Source organism: Sinocyclocheilus anshuiensis, unplaced genomic scaffold (assembly GCF_001515605.1).
Source record: "Sinocyclocheilus anshuiensis isolate Anshui unplaced genomic scaffold, SAMN03320099.WGS_v1.1 scaffold930, whole genome shotgun sequence".
Taxonomy (NCBI): domain Eukaryota; kingdom Metazoa; phylum Chordata; class Actinopteri; order Cypriniformes; family Cyprinidae; genus Sinocyclocheilus; species Sinocyclocheilus anshuiensis.
In genome coordinates this window covers 368,318-386,375 of record NW_015539900.1, presented here as the reverse complement: position 1 = coordinate 386,375, position 18,058 = coordinate 368,318, and the positions used below count along the sequence as shown (strand labels likewise).

The 18,058-nt window shown below is 36.7% G+C and overlaps 1 protein-coding gene across 1 annotated transcript in view; it reads left to right on the top strand.

Annotated features, from left to right (window-relative positions):
- The window catches only part of cunh10orf67 (chromosome unknown C10orf67 homolog), a 32,391-nt gene extending 14,564 nt beyond the window's left edge, over window positions 1-17,827 (top strand). Inside the window, exons 6-16 of the mRNA XM_016482904.1 lie at window positions 4,331-4,469; window positions 5,328-5,386; window positions 5,489-5,554; window positions 9,312-9,377; window positions 12,618-12,677; window positions 12,754-12,833; window positions 12,915-12,980; window positions 13,056-13,143; window positions 15,008-15,091; window positions 15,169-15,250; window positions 17,745-17,827. Coding sequence (XP_016338390.1) covers window positions 4,331-4,469; window positions 5,328-5,386; window positions 5,489-5,554; window positions 9,312-9,377; window positions 12,618-12,677; window positions 12,754-12,833; window positions 12,915-12,980; window positions 13,056-13,143; window positions 15,008-15,091; window positions 15,169-15,250; window positions 17,745-17,788 — 834 coding nt within the window. The 3' untranslated portion in view covers window positions 17,789-17,827. The remainder of the gene's footprint in view (window positions 1-4,330; window positions 4,470-5,327; window positions 5,387-5,488; window positions 5,555-9,311; window positions 9,378-12,617; window positions 12,678-12,753; window positions 12,834-12,914; window positions 12,981-13,055; window positions 13,144-15,007; window positions 15,092-15,168; window positions 15,251-17,744) is intronic.
- Window positions 17,828-18,058: the final 231 nt, after the last annotated feature.

Genomic DNA, 18,058 nt, shown 5'->3' with positions numbered 1-18,058 from the left:
ACGCAGTATTAACACAGTAATAACACAGAAATAACACAGGAATAACACAGTAATAACAGAAATAACACAGGAATATCACAGTGATAACAGAAATAACACAGTAATAAAACAGAAATAACACAGGAATAACTCAGTGACAACAGAACTAACACAGGAATAACACAGTAATAACACAGAAATAATACAAGAATAACTCAGAAATAACACAGGAATAACCCAGGGACGAACAATAGAGGCCTCTATTTTCGTTCAGACAAGTCCAAAGCTACTAAAGTGTACAACATCAGTGAGATGAAACAAGTCCTGGGTAGTGACTTGTGTTCCCGGTTGCTGTTTATTCACGCCTTCACAGGATGTGATACAACTTCACGCGTTTTTAGTGTTGGCAAACAGACAGCATTTCAGAAACTTGTGAATGGTGAATCAACCATCCAGTCCTGTGCAAATGTATTTCTGCTCCCACATCAAGCAAGGAATGTCATAGAGGACCATGGGACCAAGGCAATGGCAGTGTTGTTTGGCGGAAAGAGTACTGATTCACTTGCCTCTTTGCGCTACAACCTTTTTAGCAAGAAAATCGTTACCGCCAAATCATTTGTTACCCCAGAACGTCTGCCTCCAACTGAGTCCTCAACCAAATACCACTGCCAAAGAGTTTACTTCCAGATCATGGTGTGGATTGGAAAGGAAGGTGACATGAACACAGTGGATTGGGGATGGAAACTGGTGGACAACCGGTTCCTGCCAGTTATGACCAGTAAGACTGCTGCCCCAGAAAGCCTCCTGCAGATGATCCACTGTAATTGCACAACTGCCTGCCGAACACAACGGTGCAGTTGCAGGGCATATGGACTACCATGCATGCCTGCTTGTGGACCATGTCAAGTTGGGAATTGTGAGAATCACTATAATCAACCTCTATGGGAGGAAGAGTGTGACAACTAATGGTAAATCTAGTGAAGGTCACAGTGCAAAAAAGTATAAAAAATAAACCAGAATAAGAGGAAACAACTGAAGAAAATAGAAAAAGATATGTATAAATAAGAAAAGTATTAAAAAAAAAAAAACAAAAGGCAAAAAAAAAATAAACGCATTCTAAAAAATATATAAAAAAATAAAACACTAAAAAATAAAAGGGGTTAGAGGTACTGAGCCTTCACGTGGCAGCCCTGTTTTGACTAATTTTACAGTACCACACAGTTCTAATGAATTTATTCTTTATTGGAATCAAAAGAATGGTTATGAACCACAGAAACCACCAACACTAGGCAAAACGATATGAGAAAGGAGAAATATGCAATTACTTAAGGGAAATTGTACTTATTTTTCGCAAAAATATGCTTGTAACCAATTGCTTTAATATATAATTGTACTTGTAATCACTTATCTATCATGCAAATATGCTAATTAGAATATTACATGGCCAAAACATGTATCAGGCACCAGTATTCCTGGTCTAGGAGGAATACAAAGGAGTAATGGTCATTTTAAGGACCTGACGGCCGCCATTTTGAAAATGGGGCCTTTCTTGGAGTCAAACTTTGGTAAACTTTTAGTATGTTTTTAAGTACATCTGATACTACTGTAAACCACTGAGAACCCTTTTGTTAGAATTTTTTTGGGGTCAAGCCATATTTGCAGCTGACTATATGCACAATCAGCTTGTAACACTCCAAAGAGAAAGGAAAACTTGAAATCGCATCATATGACCCCTTTAAAACGCATGATTTCAGTGCGATAAAAAAAATATATAAAAAAATAAAACACTAAAAAATAAAAGGGGTTAGAGGTACTGAGCCTTCACGTGGCAGCCCTGTTTTGACTAATTTTACAGTACCACACAGTTCTAATGAATTTATTCTTTATTGGAATCAAAAGAATGGTTATGAACCACAGAAACCACCAACACTAGGCAAAACGATATGAGAAAGGAGAAATATGCAATTACTTAAGGGAAATTGTACTTATTTTTCAAATAAATATGCTTGTAACCAATTGCTTTAATATATAATTGTACTTGTAATCACTTATCTATCATGCATATATGCTAATTAGAATATTACATGGCCAAAACATGTATCAGGCACCAGTATTCCTGGTCTAGGAGGAATACAAAGGAGTAATGGTCATTTTAAGGACCTGACGGCCGCCATTTTGAAAATGGGGCCTTTCTTGGAGTCAAACTTTGGTAAACTTTTAGTATGTTTTTAAGTACATCTGATACTACTGTAAACCACTGAGAAACCTTTTGTTAGAATTTCTTTGGGGGTCAAGCCATATTTGCAGCTGACTACAGGATACTTCGCCCCTTTTAGGGTTAATGATGTCAGTATGATTCTTGATTGCTTAATGTCATCCAGCTTGTGTTGTTATTGACCAGCAGGATGGTAATTATTGTTTAGTGGCCTGCTCTATTATAGCCTGAAGTGCACTTGGGAGTTGTCCGGCCCCATGGCTGTACACTAATAAGCAGGTTCTTGCGTTCCACAAAGTGAAATAAATTACTCACCTTTATGCCCTTGCGAAAGGGGTTTACATGCAACATAAATAAGCTATCAGGTGCCAATAAGTGCGGTGTCTATTATTGGCCTTTTTAATAGGCTGCCCCTCTCACTCCGCCTCAGAGAGTTATCTCTCACCCTTAGTGTCTGAGCTCTGTCCAACCAAAGCGGCTGCGTGTGTAGGCAGATGGCCAGAAGAACGGCCATACAAAACCTGCCACTCAAAGTGTAACAAATGAGTGCAGCCCGGCGAAGTTCGAGCTTTTTTCATTGTGCTAATGAGAACTCTCACGCCCACAGGAGAGATGCATGGCTAATCACCTGTAGTTCTGTTACTGCAGCAGATGGTGGAGCCAGAGTTAAAGGTTGGGGTGTTCAAACAGGGCAGGAAGGTGTTCCTTAGAGTATAAAATATCTTTTTGAGGAGAAAAAATTAGGCTCAGTATCTATGAACAAAAGTTAATACTGTCTCTTCCTAGAAGATGACAGTGAAACAGGGAGGGAAAGCTGAAGGGTGGGTGATGTTTGGGCTGAGGTGACCACCCCGCATGGAGTCATATTTCTGTCATGCTAGATGCACCGATGCACATTCCTATTTGTGATAGAGTAATCCTGGTCCATGACATGTACATCATCATTATCATCTGACCGTCACACTTGGGGAGTCACATTCATAACATATGGCTCCTTATTCTGGGATTAAATCTATAGTAAACAATCATCAACCATATGCAAGATGTCATAAATCAAAGCATTACATTAATTCTGTGTGACTAAAACGACGCAATCTCAAGGTACAAAAGCTGTACCTTGAGATGGTACCTTTTCAAAATGTACCTTTTTTACCCATATACCGTAAATGTACATAAGGATACTTCCCCAGTGACAGCGTTTTTACCTTTTTTCTGAGAGTGTGTATATTGTCAAGGCTCATTCAAGATAATCCCAAATGTGACGAAAAAGGAAAACCAAACATCAAATAAACTTATAGCAATCAAAACCTCTTTATGATTGCAATTTACTTTATGAATGAGTGAGAGAGAGATGGAGTGAATAAAGTGGGAAAAAGAAGAAAACCCTTTGAAAGCCTTTGAACGCCTGCACAATCTTAAGTGTGACAGGCATGCAAAAGCCCTGTTAATGTTCGGGGCATGAATGGTTGCTGCGGTACAAAGTAGAGGGCCAACTGCGTGGATATCACAGGAACCTGATGGGCTCCATGCGGCTCCCAGTCTGCAAACTTCAGCGCGCTGACATGTGATGTGATCCTGGTGACACTGGCAGCGCTGCTACTGAGGGACAGCACAAAGGCAACAAGCCCCCACCGGGAAACTGTGCTCTCTGCGAACCCCCTGGGGCTGCTCAGCCATCCTCCAATCGCCCCCCTCACGGCCCGGCTCTGCCGAGCTTGTTAGAAAGCAGAGCCCAGACTGTGGGCTGATAGGCCCCAGCTGCCTTCCTTGACTTACAGAATAAATTGACCTGAATGACAGGGGCACACAAACAGTATGATGTGTATTATTCCTGTCAATAAAAATGTCCCCATGAATTATGGGCTTTGTATGTAATGTACTGCCATCTTTCTTCCGGGCGAGAAGAAAAGGCCGAAAGAGAGAAGAGGAGAAAAAAAAGAGATCGCCCTCTTCTAAATGTGTTTGCTTTTTTTTGTTTCTCGCTTTTTATTATTCAGGGGGAAATGGTAGGAGGCAGAAAGTTGTACGATTGCTTTGTGCCTGAATGGCACTCATATTTGCCACGCAGCTTGAGCGGCGTGGCTTTTGTTTTGTGCTGTAAAGGGAAAGTTATAAAGGACTTGTGTCATTTTTCAGATCGGCTCCGAGGGAGCGGAGGACCCCGAGAAAAGCAGACTGAAGTCAGAGAATGAAAAGCTAAAAGATACCATTGACTCGTTGCACGTCGAGCTGGAGGAAGTTCACCGAGTCCTGGAATCCAAAGAGCAGAGACTGGGTAACATGTCACATTTTAATTCCTTTTTTGATAAACCACACACAAAAAAGGGTGCTTGCATTTTTTGAAATGCTTTTTGGGACAAAAACAAACATTTGTCTTGAATGCTTGTTTTGGAAACATAGACACATTCTCTTATCTTTCTCGGTGTGTGAGGTAGTTAGCATTCAGAACGCAATATTTGAGGACACTTGTCAGACCATAGCTATCATCTCACACTCTGTGGGAGTCTGTGAGGAGAAAGCAAACACAAGACAGGTGTATTCTCAAGGGTCAGGCCTTTATCTCTCATAGTGTTTGATATTCATTCATTGCTTATGTAACTTTGGTAACCGTCTGGGTATTTTACGTTTATGAACACATCGGTTTTTAAAATCCTCCAAAACAACATATCATCCATTTCATTGGAACATAAACTCCCTTTACGTGTCCCCATTCAAAATGTGAAGAACCATCTGCTAAAACGTTTTGCATTGGCTGTGACTAAAGATAAGAGCTGTCCAGGTCTTAAGTCTCTATGGAAATAAATGCACTTGGGCACTAACACACACTTGGCCCTTGAACTTAGTGGCTTGTGTTTGGTCAGTGCATGCGAGTGGACATGTCAACAGCAATGCACCAGGTCAGAAGCTTGTCAGGACCCTGAGCCAGAACAGGTCACGCAGGCCAGGACTGGGCTTCAGTCCAGTGACCCAAGATGCGAAAGATGAACAAAGATGAGTGGATGTCCTGTCGTTGTGCTCCCGGCATCAGCCTTTGTTTCTCTTCTAGATATTGTGAAAAGTTGAGGGAGTGAATATTGGACTGGGTCTTTTTTTGTGTTCTCTCTCAAATGTTCTCTCTTTCTTCTGTATATAGCTCTGGATTTGGCACAGTTAAAATCAGAGGCTGACGACAGCAAAAAAGTCCTTCAAAAGGTATTATATAGTAATTATATAGTGCACAAAAAAGTCAGAAACATCCTTATATGCCAATTGCATTTGTTTTATTTAAAACACTTTCATTTAATTTTATTGCAGTTGACAGGTGAACATGAGCAACTGAAAATGCAGTTAAACCTTGAAAGAGAAAGTGGCAGAGAAAAGGTGAGGTTTTTTACTTTTATTAAAGGATTATTCAACTTAAACTTATTTATATAGCACCATTATAGCACCATTAAACACAACAATTGTTGACCAGTGTGGTGTACAGTAAATCCAAAGATAGTCAATAGAAACATACAAAAAATTCTAGGTTCAGTGCTAGTTAAGAAACAGTCATAATGTTGATTGCCTCAAAATTAATTTCAACTCGTGCAATGCTTTCTTTTAAAAACCAAAACCACTTATATTACACACACGATGGAAGTAAGTGGGGCCAATCAGTAAACATTCAAAGTGTAAAGTTTTATATTATATAATTATTATTTAAGTATTATAATTAATTAATATTATTATTGTTATTACTTCACTTCCATTACATACACTGGTTTTCCTGTTTCTCTCAGGAAATAATTCTCCTTACCAGAAATGGTTGCTGTGTGACATATAGCACCATTATAGCACCATTAAACACAACAATTGTTGACCAGTGTGGTGTACAGTAAATCCAAAGATAGTCAATAGAAACATACAAAAAATTCTAGGTTCAGTGCTAGTTAAGAAACAGTCATAATGTTGATTGCCTCAAAATTAATTTCAACTCGTGCAATGCTTTCTTTTAAAAACCAAAACCACTTATATTACACACACGATGGAAGTAAGTGGGGCCAATCAGTAAACATTCAAATGTTCACCTTTTGAAAAGTTGCAACAAAAATGCATTACAGTAACATTGTAAAAAAGATTTTTCAAAGTTGCAAATAAAGCAAAGATGTTTCACAAGAAAATATTTGATTTTTTTCTACTTCTTAATGTCACATTTAATTCAGTGTGTAATTTGCATTTTCTTTGTAATTGTTTGTGAAATTTACTAGCAATTTCTGAGAGAAAACTGTTTTTATACCAGTTTCTAAAATAGTATACTAACATTTTCTGTGTAAAGTTATATATTATATAATTATTTAAGAATTATAAAATAATTCTCCTTACCAGAAATGGTTGCTGTGTGACATGTAAGATAAATAGGGCAGCATACAGTATGTGAGGTTTACAGCCTAGACAATGCTGTCCCTCATAATTTTGCATGTTTTACTCATGCGAGCAGAGAGAAGCATGCCAGTGGAGCAAATTACCATGAATTAAATGCTCTGCAGCAACTGGTGCATGAGGGAGATCTAAATTATTTTATGATATGTGATCAAGCACAGCTGACGATATGAAGCACCGAGCTGACATTGTAGCATGTTAATATTGGTAAAACATTTGGTGAATGGACGTGGTGCAGCGTTTTTGACATGTATTGATATAGTATTGTTTATTTAGTGTTTTATCTTTTGTGCAGTAAAGCTGAAGTGTGTGTGAAGTAGCACTGTGTGGTGTTAACATTGGGGCCATGCCAGAGTTTATATTATTGCACTACAGTAAGAAACCATGTGGTCAGAGTGCTTTGTTGTGCATTTTGAATGCGCTCTAAGTTGGACTGCTGCCTTGTATTCATAAGTCATAAGCTCAAATGCCAGCCAGTTGCTTTATTTTACCATCCAAACCTTTAAATGCAATTTGAAATATTTTAAAACACAGAATCTTTCATTTACATACTTAAACAGTTTTACAGACAAAGTGTATTCAAGCACTGGTTAGCAAGTATCATTTTACACAGCGTCTGTGGTTGATTGCGAGGAACAATATGCACCAAGTTTGCCACACAATGGCTGGAATTAAAATATGAAAACAGAGGACAACGTAAAAAGAGTGTGAAAGACTCTATGGTACTCAGCCATTGAATTCGGCCACACAGAATCTAGAAGGTTAAAAGTCTCCCTCTGGCCTTGCAGGGTTGCTGGGAGACGAGCAGCAAGGGTCCTGTCAAAGCTGGCATAATTTACCCTGCAATCAAACGCTCATATTAGCACAGCTCTTCAGCAGAGTGAAGAAAACTATGCATACAGATGTTTATTATTGTCACTTGTTGCTTGTTAGTTAGTTAGTTTACTTAGGTTTATATTTATGCAGTACAACTAAAACAAAAAATCTGCTACAATACCATACTTACCAAAGGTAAAAATGCATTTTTTTTCTTTAAAGTATAGAAGAAATATATGTATATTTTCCAAATATGCTCATATGTATCACATATGTGACCCTGGACCACAAAACCAGTCATAAGTAGCACGGGTATATTTGTAGCAATAGCCAAAAATACATTGTATGGGTTGAAATGATCGATTTTTATTTTTTTTTTACCACAAATCATTAGGATATTAAGTAAAGATCATGTTCCATGAAGATATTTGGTAAATTTCCTACCGTAATATATCAAAACTTACTAATTTTTGATTAGTAATATGCATTGCTAAGAACTTAATTTTAACAACTTTAAAGGCGATTTTCTCAATATTTAAATTTTTTGCACCCTCAGATTCCAGATTTTCAGATAGTTATATCTCAGCCAAATGTTGTCCTATCCTAACAAACCATGCATCAATGGAAAGCTTATTTATTCAGCTTTGTGTATGATGTATACATCTCAATTAAAAAAAAAGACCCTTATGACTGGTTTTGTGGTGCAGGGTCACATATATGCATTTTGATGACAGTGATTTAATTACGATAAAGCTCACCACTTAAAATTAATTGTTGAAAGTAATATAGCAATGTTCTGCACTCACATTTTAATTTAAATAGTTTTTTAAATTATATATTTTTTATATATTTCTATTATGCTCATATGCATAATTTAATATACAGATATACTGTATGATACAGTTTTTAATTATTTATGTTGCATTCATTTAAAAAACCTTTAAATTGCTTTTGATGTGTTATTTATTTAAAAAGACGTTGTAAATTTCTAGAAAGCTTACCACTGAATTGTTGAAATGGATAAAACATAAACTCAAGTTCTGCAGTGCAGACTGTTTTTTTTTTTAAATTTTAAAATTTTAATATTTTTAATTTGTATAATTTAATATACTAATATACCATGATATAGTTTTTTTTTTTTTATATTTTCTTTCTTTCTTTCTTTTTTATTTTTTAAGTGTTTTATAATAGAGAGGCATATTAGTTTCAGCTCAATAATGTTCTTCCGGCTCTTAACATAATACTGAGTGGCCACAAAACCTGGTAGGGCGAGGAAAGAGAACTAATGGAGCAGGTGGTGGCCAAACACACTCCATGTAGAAGCCCTGGTTAAAACCACTAATAAAGACCTCCTTAATGTTGTTTGAGCCACCGGGAGAAAAGGATTATCCATATTTAGTGTAGCAGTTTAGATTGGCCTCTTTTCAGTCTTGCACCCTTTGTTGAGCCGCCCCTTTGTGCTGTGACTGACAAACTCAATGTTAAGGTCTAGCATGGTGGTTATGCATAAAAATGTAAAGTGAAGAAATAACGTTACGAAAAAATGACGTTTTTCTCCACTTTATTTTGATGACTTTGATCAATGGAGCAGAAAATTTGTTTCTATAGCCAGAAGGCTGCAGGAAAGACCTATAATGAGAGGCTGAAGCCCAGGCCAGAGTGGAGTGTGAAGCTCAGCTGGGTGCAAGCTTCGCCTCTGTGAAAAGACACCCAAATGAACGGCCCGTCAACCACACAACTGCACTTGTCAACAGCACTATTGGCTGACCACTTCTGAAGTTTTAACCTGGGTGTAAATATCCAAGAAACTTTTGGATGGTTGCAAATAAGCGAACAACATGAAGTCTCACCTACTGTCCACTCTCGTTTGTGACATAACTTTTTTTATGACCTTTTCCAGATAAAACAGTTAAAAGAGGAAATGGAGAAAGAAATTGCATGCATTGAAGCCTCACGCATGAAGGAGGTGAGTATGAGACCCAGCTGAACGCATGCTCCGATATGGCACGGACTTGACATGAGTCCTATCTGTCTCAGGATGTTTGGAGGTCTTGAACCCTTGACCAGTGGATGGTCTCTCCATTACCCCAGACATCAGTGTCCTAAAGCAAAGACAGAGGATAAGGTGCACAAAGTGTCTAAGTCGTATCGATTTTAGCCATGAGTCCGGTTAAAATTCAACCCGTACCAACAGTGAAATGCATTCATTAACAGCCCTGAGTGATGGATGGCAGCTCCCCTCTCTCTTCTTCAAGTGCAGATCTTTTTCTTTTTCATTGAAAATACATCAAAAATGCTTTTTCTGTGACAGATGTGAATGATAACCTTGCTAACTGAAGGAAATTCACAATTCAAGCTATTTATGTTTATGTACACTACCGTCAGTAAGATTTTATTTGATAAAAGTTTAAAGGCAGTAAAAAGTTTTTGAAAGAAATTCCATTAGAATGCATTCAGTTGATCAAAAGAGACAGGGAATACATTTCTTTTGAACTTTCTGTTCATCAAAATATCCTGACAAAAATGTATGTACATTGTATATTTATCACAGTTTCCAGGAAAAAAAACTGAAGTGGAACAACTGTTTTCAGCATTGACAAAATCAGCTTTGTCATCACAGGAATAAATGACATTTTAAAATATATTAAAAATAGAAAACTATTTTATTATTTTCATTATTATGTTATTTTAAGTTGTAAAAAATATTTTGCAATATTATATATTATTATATTTATATTTATTATTATATATTATATAGTATGCAATATTACAGTTATTTATATATATATATACACACACACACACGCACACACATTAATTTTTATATCCAGTGCTAATCTTACCAGTGGCGGCTCGTGGGTTTTAAAATAGAGGAGGCACACTAATTGTATTGGTCTGGGATCCCTGCCGATTATTATTATTATAATTTGCTTTACCACTTTAAAATCGCTTTTTGGTTGCTTTTAGTCAGAAAATGTAAAGAAAACGACATACAGTACATACAGCAAGATAATATAATTTCACTTACCTGGCCTATCACTTGACGCAAACATCCATCCCTTCTTAAAAGTCTGTGTTAAAAGAGAGCTGCCTGTTTTCCCTAAATTTGTATACTGTTTGAATGACAGCTTGGTAAATCGATGGGGACGATGACTCTGTCAACATGGTGACCGCATAGAGGCGGCCGAGGAGGCGGTCAGCACCTAGCAGAGGGTGGAATGTGGCATGCAGCTGACACAACACAGTGACAGGCTGGAGTGGGTGATGGGGTACAGCTGAATAGAAGTGGACAATGAGCCCAGTTTAAAGTCCACTTCATAAAGGGCACCCTTACAATGAGCTTGGCCACTGTAGTGGCTAGTTATTATGGAAATGTGTGGAACTCTTATCTTTTTTTTTATAACGCCCAAGCCTCGATCTTAACTGGTGTGTGCCTGGCCCTCTATAGACAGTAACTCAAACTTACATACAATGCGCACATAGTTTGATTTATTTACCTTGGCAAACAATAGATCTATAAACGTAGGGTCTGTGCTTGAATGATTAGAAATACTATATTTCAAAATCAGGTAATTTTAGAAAAAAAATTCTTACCCAAATACACATTACCTTTCAAACTTTTAGGATCAGAAAAAATTTTTATTTGAGAAATTAATATGTTTATTCAACAAGAATGTATTAAATTGATCAAAAGTGACTTTCAAGGGATTTATAATATTACAAAAGATTTCTATTTTTCTCTTTAATAAAACAGTAAACAAATTAATTTAACATAAAGATAAAAATGCTGTTTTTTTAAACTTACTATTCATCAAAGAATCCTGAAAAAAAAATGTATCACACTTTCCACAAAAATATTAAGCAACTGTTTTCAACATTGACAATAATAGTAAATATTTCTTGAGCTCCAAATCAGCATATTAGAATGATTTCTGAAGGATCATGTGACTCTGAAGACTGGAGTATTGATTGCTGAAAATTAAGGTTTGCCATCACAAGAATAAATGACATTTTAAAATATATTAAAATAGAAACAGCTATCTTATATTGAATAAACCTTTCACAATAATACTGTTCTTCATTAAGATATTTCATACAATTCAAGATACTTTAAACTTTTGAGTGGTAGTGTACATGGAATCTATCAAAACTTCTCACAAGGTTGTTCTTCGGTTGAATGATCTGTATTTTATGTCTAAACTGTAAATGTGCATCCTGCATCCATCAAACTAGTAAGGAAACAGACTGAAGTGTAGCATGCCTTCATTAGTGTCTGTTCTCAAAGCAGAGGACTTCAGAGACCTTACGCAACTCACTATCATATTGTCACAAATCAACACCTACTCCTTTTTGCACACAATGGCTCTTTGAACAATCTTTCTTTGGGTTGGATGAAAGAAAAAGGGTAGACTGACATCCTTTCTGTGTTGGGTTAGACTAACAACACACTCTGCACCCACTCTTACCAAGAGAAACTTAAAAAGGGACTCCCACGTTCTGTTAGGCTTTTTTGTGGGAACACGGGTGGAAAAGTGGATGTCCAAGCTGACCTGAGGTGACCTGACCTTCACACTGCTCTGAACGTACGCACTCAATCAGCCAACATGACATTCCACAAAGCTGTGTCGGGCCTTGATTGAACATGCCACACAAAGTGGACATTTGGTGTTAAAATGACCCTTTGTGAGCGACGGATTGATATAATGACACAGAATATGGCCCTCCATTTAAATATCCATTGGGAAAACAGATAAAGCTCCAAAGCTATTTCCTTTCTTCAGAGCTGAGGTGTACCGGCACATGAAACTTGTTGCCAGATTCAGTGACTTAAAGGGATAGTTCACCCAAAAATGTTTATATTATTATTGACTCATCATCTTGGTCTAAACCTGCTTTAAACTTTCTTTCTTCTTTGAAACACAAAAGATGCTATTTGGACCCTATTGACATTCATTATATGGGCAAAAGAGACACTGAGACATTTCTCAAAATATCTTCTTTTGTGTTACATAGAAAAAAATAACTAATACAGGTTTGGAACAACATGAGGATGAGTAAATGATGACAGATTTTTGGGTTGTACAGTAATGAAAACACAAAAAAACAAAAGTAACATTTATTTGTATTCCTTTATTGACATACAAATTCTATACAGTAATGCAGCATTGAAATTTTTGGATGTGTTTTGTGATTCTTCTGTTGTCAGAAAGCAGCCATTGACAAGAAGCTTGAGAAGCAGAAACCAGCTGAAAATACAACCATGGAGGTACCCTTCACTTTGTTCAAGTGGAACTACACGCATGCGTAAACATATCTGAATTTTAGCATTATTTTTCCTTCAGCTTGCTGGGGATACAGAGTTGGTTCAAAAAATTAAAGAACATAGACAGACTGAAGCAATGCAGAAAAAGGAGATCGAAAGGTATAATAAAATGTTAAAAGAGTACAGTACTTGTTCTTTCCACTTCCCTCTGTTGTTCTTATCGTTTCTTAATGTTATCAGGCTCAGTAAGCAGTTGTGCATGTCCAATCAGGTGTGGGAAAAGAAGTTTGAGATTTTAAGACAGAGGTACACTTTGTAACTCTAATTGCTTTTTTCAATTGACTCCATGAGCTGTTCTACATTGACTATTTCTCTCTTAAGTTTCCATGCCATCAAGGATGAGATGTTCTTAAGGCAGACATTGCAGCGGCAGGAAGCCATTCTGCACAACGCCTCAGTCAGCTTTGCGGTCAGTCGCTTCTCTGAGAGTGCTACAGTTTTGTCCAGTTTGAATAAATATGCCCTTCCATGATATTAACACCAAAACATGTCTTTTTCTTCATCAAAGCCGATCTTACAACACTGAAAGAGGGCAGGAGCTTTAATCATGTAACCCTTAATGAAATCTGCACCTGTGGCCTGTCCCGCACACACACAGAGCACATATACAGTAGAGGTTAACCCAGAACAGACTTTAACAGGTGCACGCACATTAAGCCCCTCATCTCTGGCCTCAATTTGTGAAGGCTGATGAATATGCATAAGTTTTGTTTTTGTTTTGCGCTGCACCCCACACCCCGTTTACCAGGAGGACAAATGCAAGTCAGATCACCTCGTTGAGGCCTGCCTGTGCCGGATGTCATTTATTACACAAATAATGCACATGAAAATAGCTTAGAACGTCTTAAAAAGGACATATACCCAATGTTTGCCACTGTATACTGTATATTGTATATTGTATTTGTATCATGTATACTAACATTCAAAAGTTTGGTGGGTCTTTTTAAATATTTTTTCAAAAAAAGTATCTAATGCTCACCAAAGCTGAATCTATTTGATAAAAAATACAGTAAAAACAGTATAATATTGTGAAATATTATTATAATTTAAAATAACTGTTTTCTGTTTTAATACATTTTAAAATGTAATTTATTCCTGTCATGGCAAAGCTGAATTTTGAGCAGCCATTGCTCCACATGATCCTTCAGAAATCATTTGATTTAGTGCTCAAGTAATATTTCTTATGATTATCAATGTTAAAAACTGTTGCTTAAAGTTGCTGATTAATATTTTTGTGGAAACTGCGATCGCTTTTTTAAAGATTCTTTGATGAATAGAAATTCAAAACATTGAATCATTTAATAAATGATTCATAACAAATGTCATAACATAACAAATCATTTAATTGAAAGATTTTTTTTTAAACATTAATATGTCCATGCTGAATAAAAGTATCATTTTTTTTTTAAGAAATCGCTTACTGAACCCAGAATTTTGAATGATAGTATACATACAGTACATGTTACTTCACTATAATTTTGGGGAATAAATTTGTCCCGAGAAGTTAGCTAAATCTGACAAATCCTCCATTTGGGGACATCTGGGGATGTAAAATGAAAATATAAATATAGCAAATACATGTATTGTTTTCATTGTAAAATCGCAAAGTTTTCTGTTAGTGTGTGGATTTTGATTTGTCTGTAGTATTTATGATTAACTATAAAACAATGTAAGTCCACAATATTTCTGCCTTTAGATTGGCCAAGTAATTGTGTGTTTGTGTACAGGTACTTGTGAGGACCAAATTTGGTCACACTTTAGTTTGGGGACCAATTCCTAACTTGCTGCTTATTATTGAGTTAGACCTATCGGACTGCGCCATCTAGAGTTTCATGCCAGGACTCTGTATTTAGTAAGCTAGTTGTTAAGTTTAGGTATGGCGTAAGGTTAAGGTATCTAAAATATGGTCATGCAGAATAAGGCATTAATATGTGTTTATAAGTACTTTAGCAACTACTTGATGGTGAAAATTGGTCCATAAACTAAAGTGTTACCCAAACTTTTTTTTTTTCTAAATGCCCTTAACGATATATAGTGAATTATGTTGGAAATTGACTTAGTGGTCATTTGAAGTGGCCCTCATTAAATAAAAGGTTGATATAATGTTTTCATGATGTCAACAGATTTGTGAAGGTTTAGAGTTTGGGTTGGAGTTTAGCAAATATCATGACCTCTGTATACAAACAGTTGCATCTATGAGATGTCCTCACAAATAAAGTGAAACCAACATGTGTATGAAAACTGGAGATATTTCAGATGTCTTTTTCTTGCAGATGGATGCTCCTTGCTCACCACGGCAGAAGAGTCCAGCAGACAGTACTTTTAAAAGGCTGGGCTATAGTAATATGGCTCCTTTGGTAAGAAACCTTTCAACTGACAACTGTACTGGTTTTGGTGTGATGGACTTGTAGCTTAAATATCCCTCTGATTTAAGCCACGTATAGGTGCTGGAGGCCAGCAGAAGATGGACATCGGCCTACAGAGTGAAAGAGGAGCACATGCTATTTCTGGATTAGGTTAGTGCATGACCACCTGAAAGACATAACAACACAGACCAGTAACTAAAACATCTACTTTAACCTGTCCTCAAACTGACCACATCAAAAAAACATGTTCATAGCGTGTTCAAAGATACTGATTTGACCAAACATGTCCATCACTCTGAAAGGCTGCCTTGTGCGCTACTATAATATTGGCAGTGACACATGAGGAGCAGGAATGAGAAATGATGGAGAGAGTTGTCTTGCCTCAGCTACTTTTTAATCTCTCTTTTGCCTATTATTGACTTTCTGATGATTGGGATCTAGGTTAATGAGCTTAGCAGGCATGACTTGGCCAGATAACTGAAAGACTTAATACCCTCTGTCAATATAGAAGCTCTCAGACACAAATATCTGATGCACAGAAGCTAACTAATCAATCTGGCCAGATTACACCGCTGTCCTTTCGGTGGATTTCAACAGGCCAGTAATCATAGACAATAGATGTGTCGTTGGTTCTGCATTGGTTCTTCTTTTAGCAGTGTATTGATTTATACACTTAGAATGAATGTGATATTGTAATAAATACACTTTTATATTTGATTATTTTTAAAATTATTTAATTAAGATTTTCTTAAAGGAATGAATGCTTTTATTCAGCAAGGATGCATTAAATTGCTCAAAAGAGACTTTTCTTGAGCACAAAATCAGCATATTAGAATGAAGGATCATGTGACACTGAAGACTGGAGTAAATTCTTAAATTAAATTAGTACAATTTTGCTATCACAGGAATAAATTACTTATGAAAATATATTCAATAGAAAACATTTATTTTAAATTGTAAACATATTTCTGTATTTGGCTTTTACATTATTTCTAACCCTCTGCATATTTGCTTAAGTACTTGAAAAAAGCCTTGTACTTGCAGCCTTGGCTCTGGATGGATAGAGACGTCTACAGGCCATTGCAGTAGTTTATAGTGGGTCAGCATGAAGCGGGTCACTGGTCCTCTGTCCAGAGGGCCTGGCCAGTGACCTCTACAACTGCTAGCTGGCCTCTGTCTAAACCACGGGAATCAGGTCCATACATCACCACTGACACACAATAATTGAGACACTGGAGATAAGGCACCGGCTACTGAGGGTCTTGACACTTGGAAAGAGTTGGCAAACATTGTTGTCACACAGCAGATTATGTTTATTCAGTGTGTCACCAATCTAAGTTGGTGTGAATAATTTCAAGCTTTTATGGCAAACACACTTTTACAAGCTCTTGTTTGGACATGTAAGCTAAGGCTGCCTGTCTGTTTTAAAGATTAATGCTGTCTTCTAGGAATAATCAGATATAAATGGAAATATGTTTGACTAAGGAAAAATGTTCACATTTTTTAATGTAATAAACTAAGTATTCAACTTTTTAACCACATTGCGAACATTGTCAAAGAGAGTAAAGCTTAAGCAGAATGGTAAAAGCTCCCTTTTTTTCTAAAAGATTTAAATGTTCCCTTTTTAATATGGCAAGTGCATGGCTTCAAAGTCATTCGGCAAATGATCAAAAAAAGGGGGACAAGACTGCTTGGACACAACCATAATAAATTTTGGCTTTTTCTTTCTTTTTGTTCATGAATACGTCTGGCCCATATGCTTTTCTGCAGAACTATTTGAAAGAGGCATTTACAAACCCAGGCCCACCACATTAAACACTATAACAATCTTCATTCATGGTAACTTATCAGACTCAATTAATCAACCTCAACAATGGCAATTCTGATGTGTTCAAGCAACCTGAAAGGCCTAGGTCAGCACTAGGGCAGTCCTGAGCTTGCACGTAAAACTGCATATTCTGTCATCTGCCATTATTAAGACCTTTTTAGCTTATATTTAGAGCCACACCCAATAAAATAAAATAAAATGTGTTAGGAAAATAAACATCTTTCAAAATGAGCTCTCTCTTTCTCCCTCTCTGTTTTTTATTTCTTTAAAAGGCTACAAAGCCCTGCAGTTGATAAAAAGCCTCTCAGTCAGTCTCAAAGGAGCATGTCTTCTATGCTGCAAAGTGAATGGTATTGTTATGGCTATTCCAGTGGGCTGAAAAGGGGTAACCACTGGTTTGATTCGGTTACACGGTATGGTTAAGTTCTCCCTCCCACCGCCTTGGTGTCTATGGAGGGTCCGTGACCTGTTTTGAAGCGGCCAGGGAAATGTCATGTTGCCCCTCCCATGGGCAGTACTCACATTCACTTGATTGGTACAAAAAATGACTTGGGATGGTTAAAACCACAGTTTGTGCATCCCAATGTATAAGTGCTCTAATATGAATGAAATGTATGATTTACTAGTGATATATGCCTGGTAATACTGGGCACTACCATGACTTAATTTAAAATAAAACTATTCATTTTGGGCTTTTTTTTTGTGAAAGCCAACTTGTTTGGTGTATTTTAGATGTTGCTTTCATGTAAAAGATTCATTTTGATTTTCTTGGCATTGTGAAGCTATTTGCTAATTAAGTGTTTTATGTAATTGCAGATCCCAAGTTGAGCGTGGCAGATGAGGAAGATGAAGAAGTTTAAACTGGAGTTCTTTCTTCCTTTTCAAGAGGCAACCACCCTAGGTTTTTTGAAGTTCAAATCACATTTAAAACAGAAATGGCTTAGTCTGTGCACAGCTTGTTTTTGTCATTTCAAAACTTGATGATGTAATGAAACTTCTTTATAAATCAGAAATAAAATCACAGAGTTGAGGAGCAGTCAAAGATATTATGCAATATGGCGATGAGATTTATTTAAAAAATATATTTGTACATCAATAACAACATTGTTTTAATTGTGTATTAATAGTTT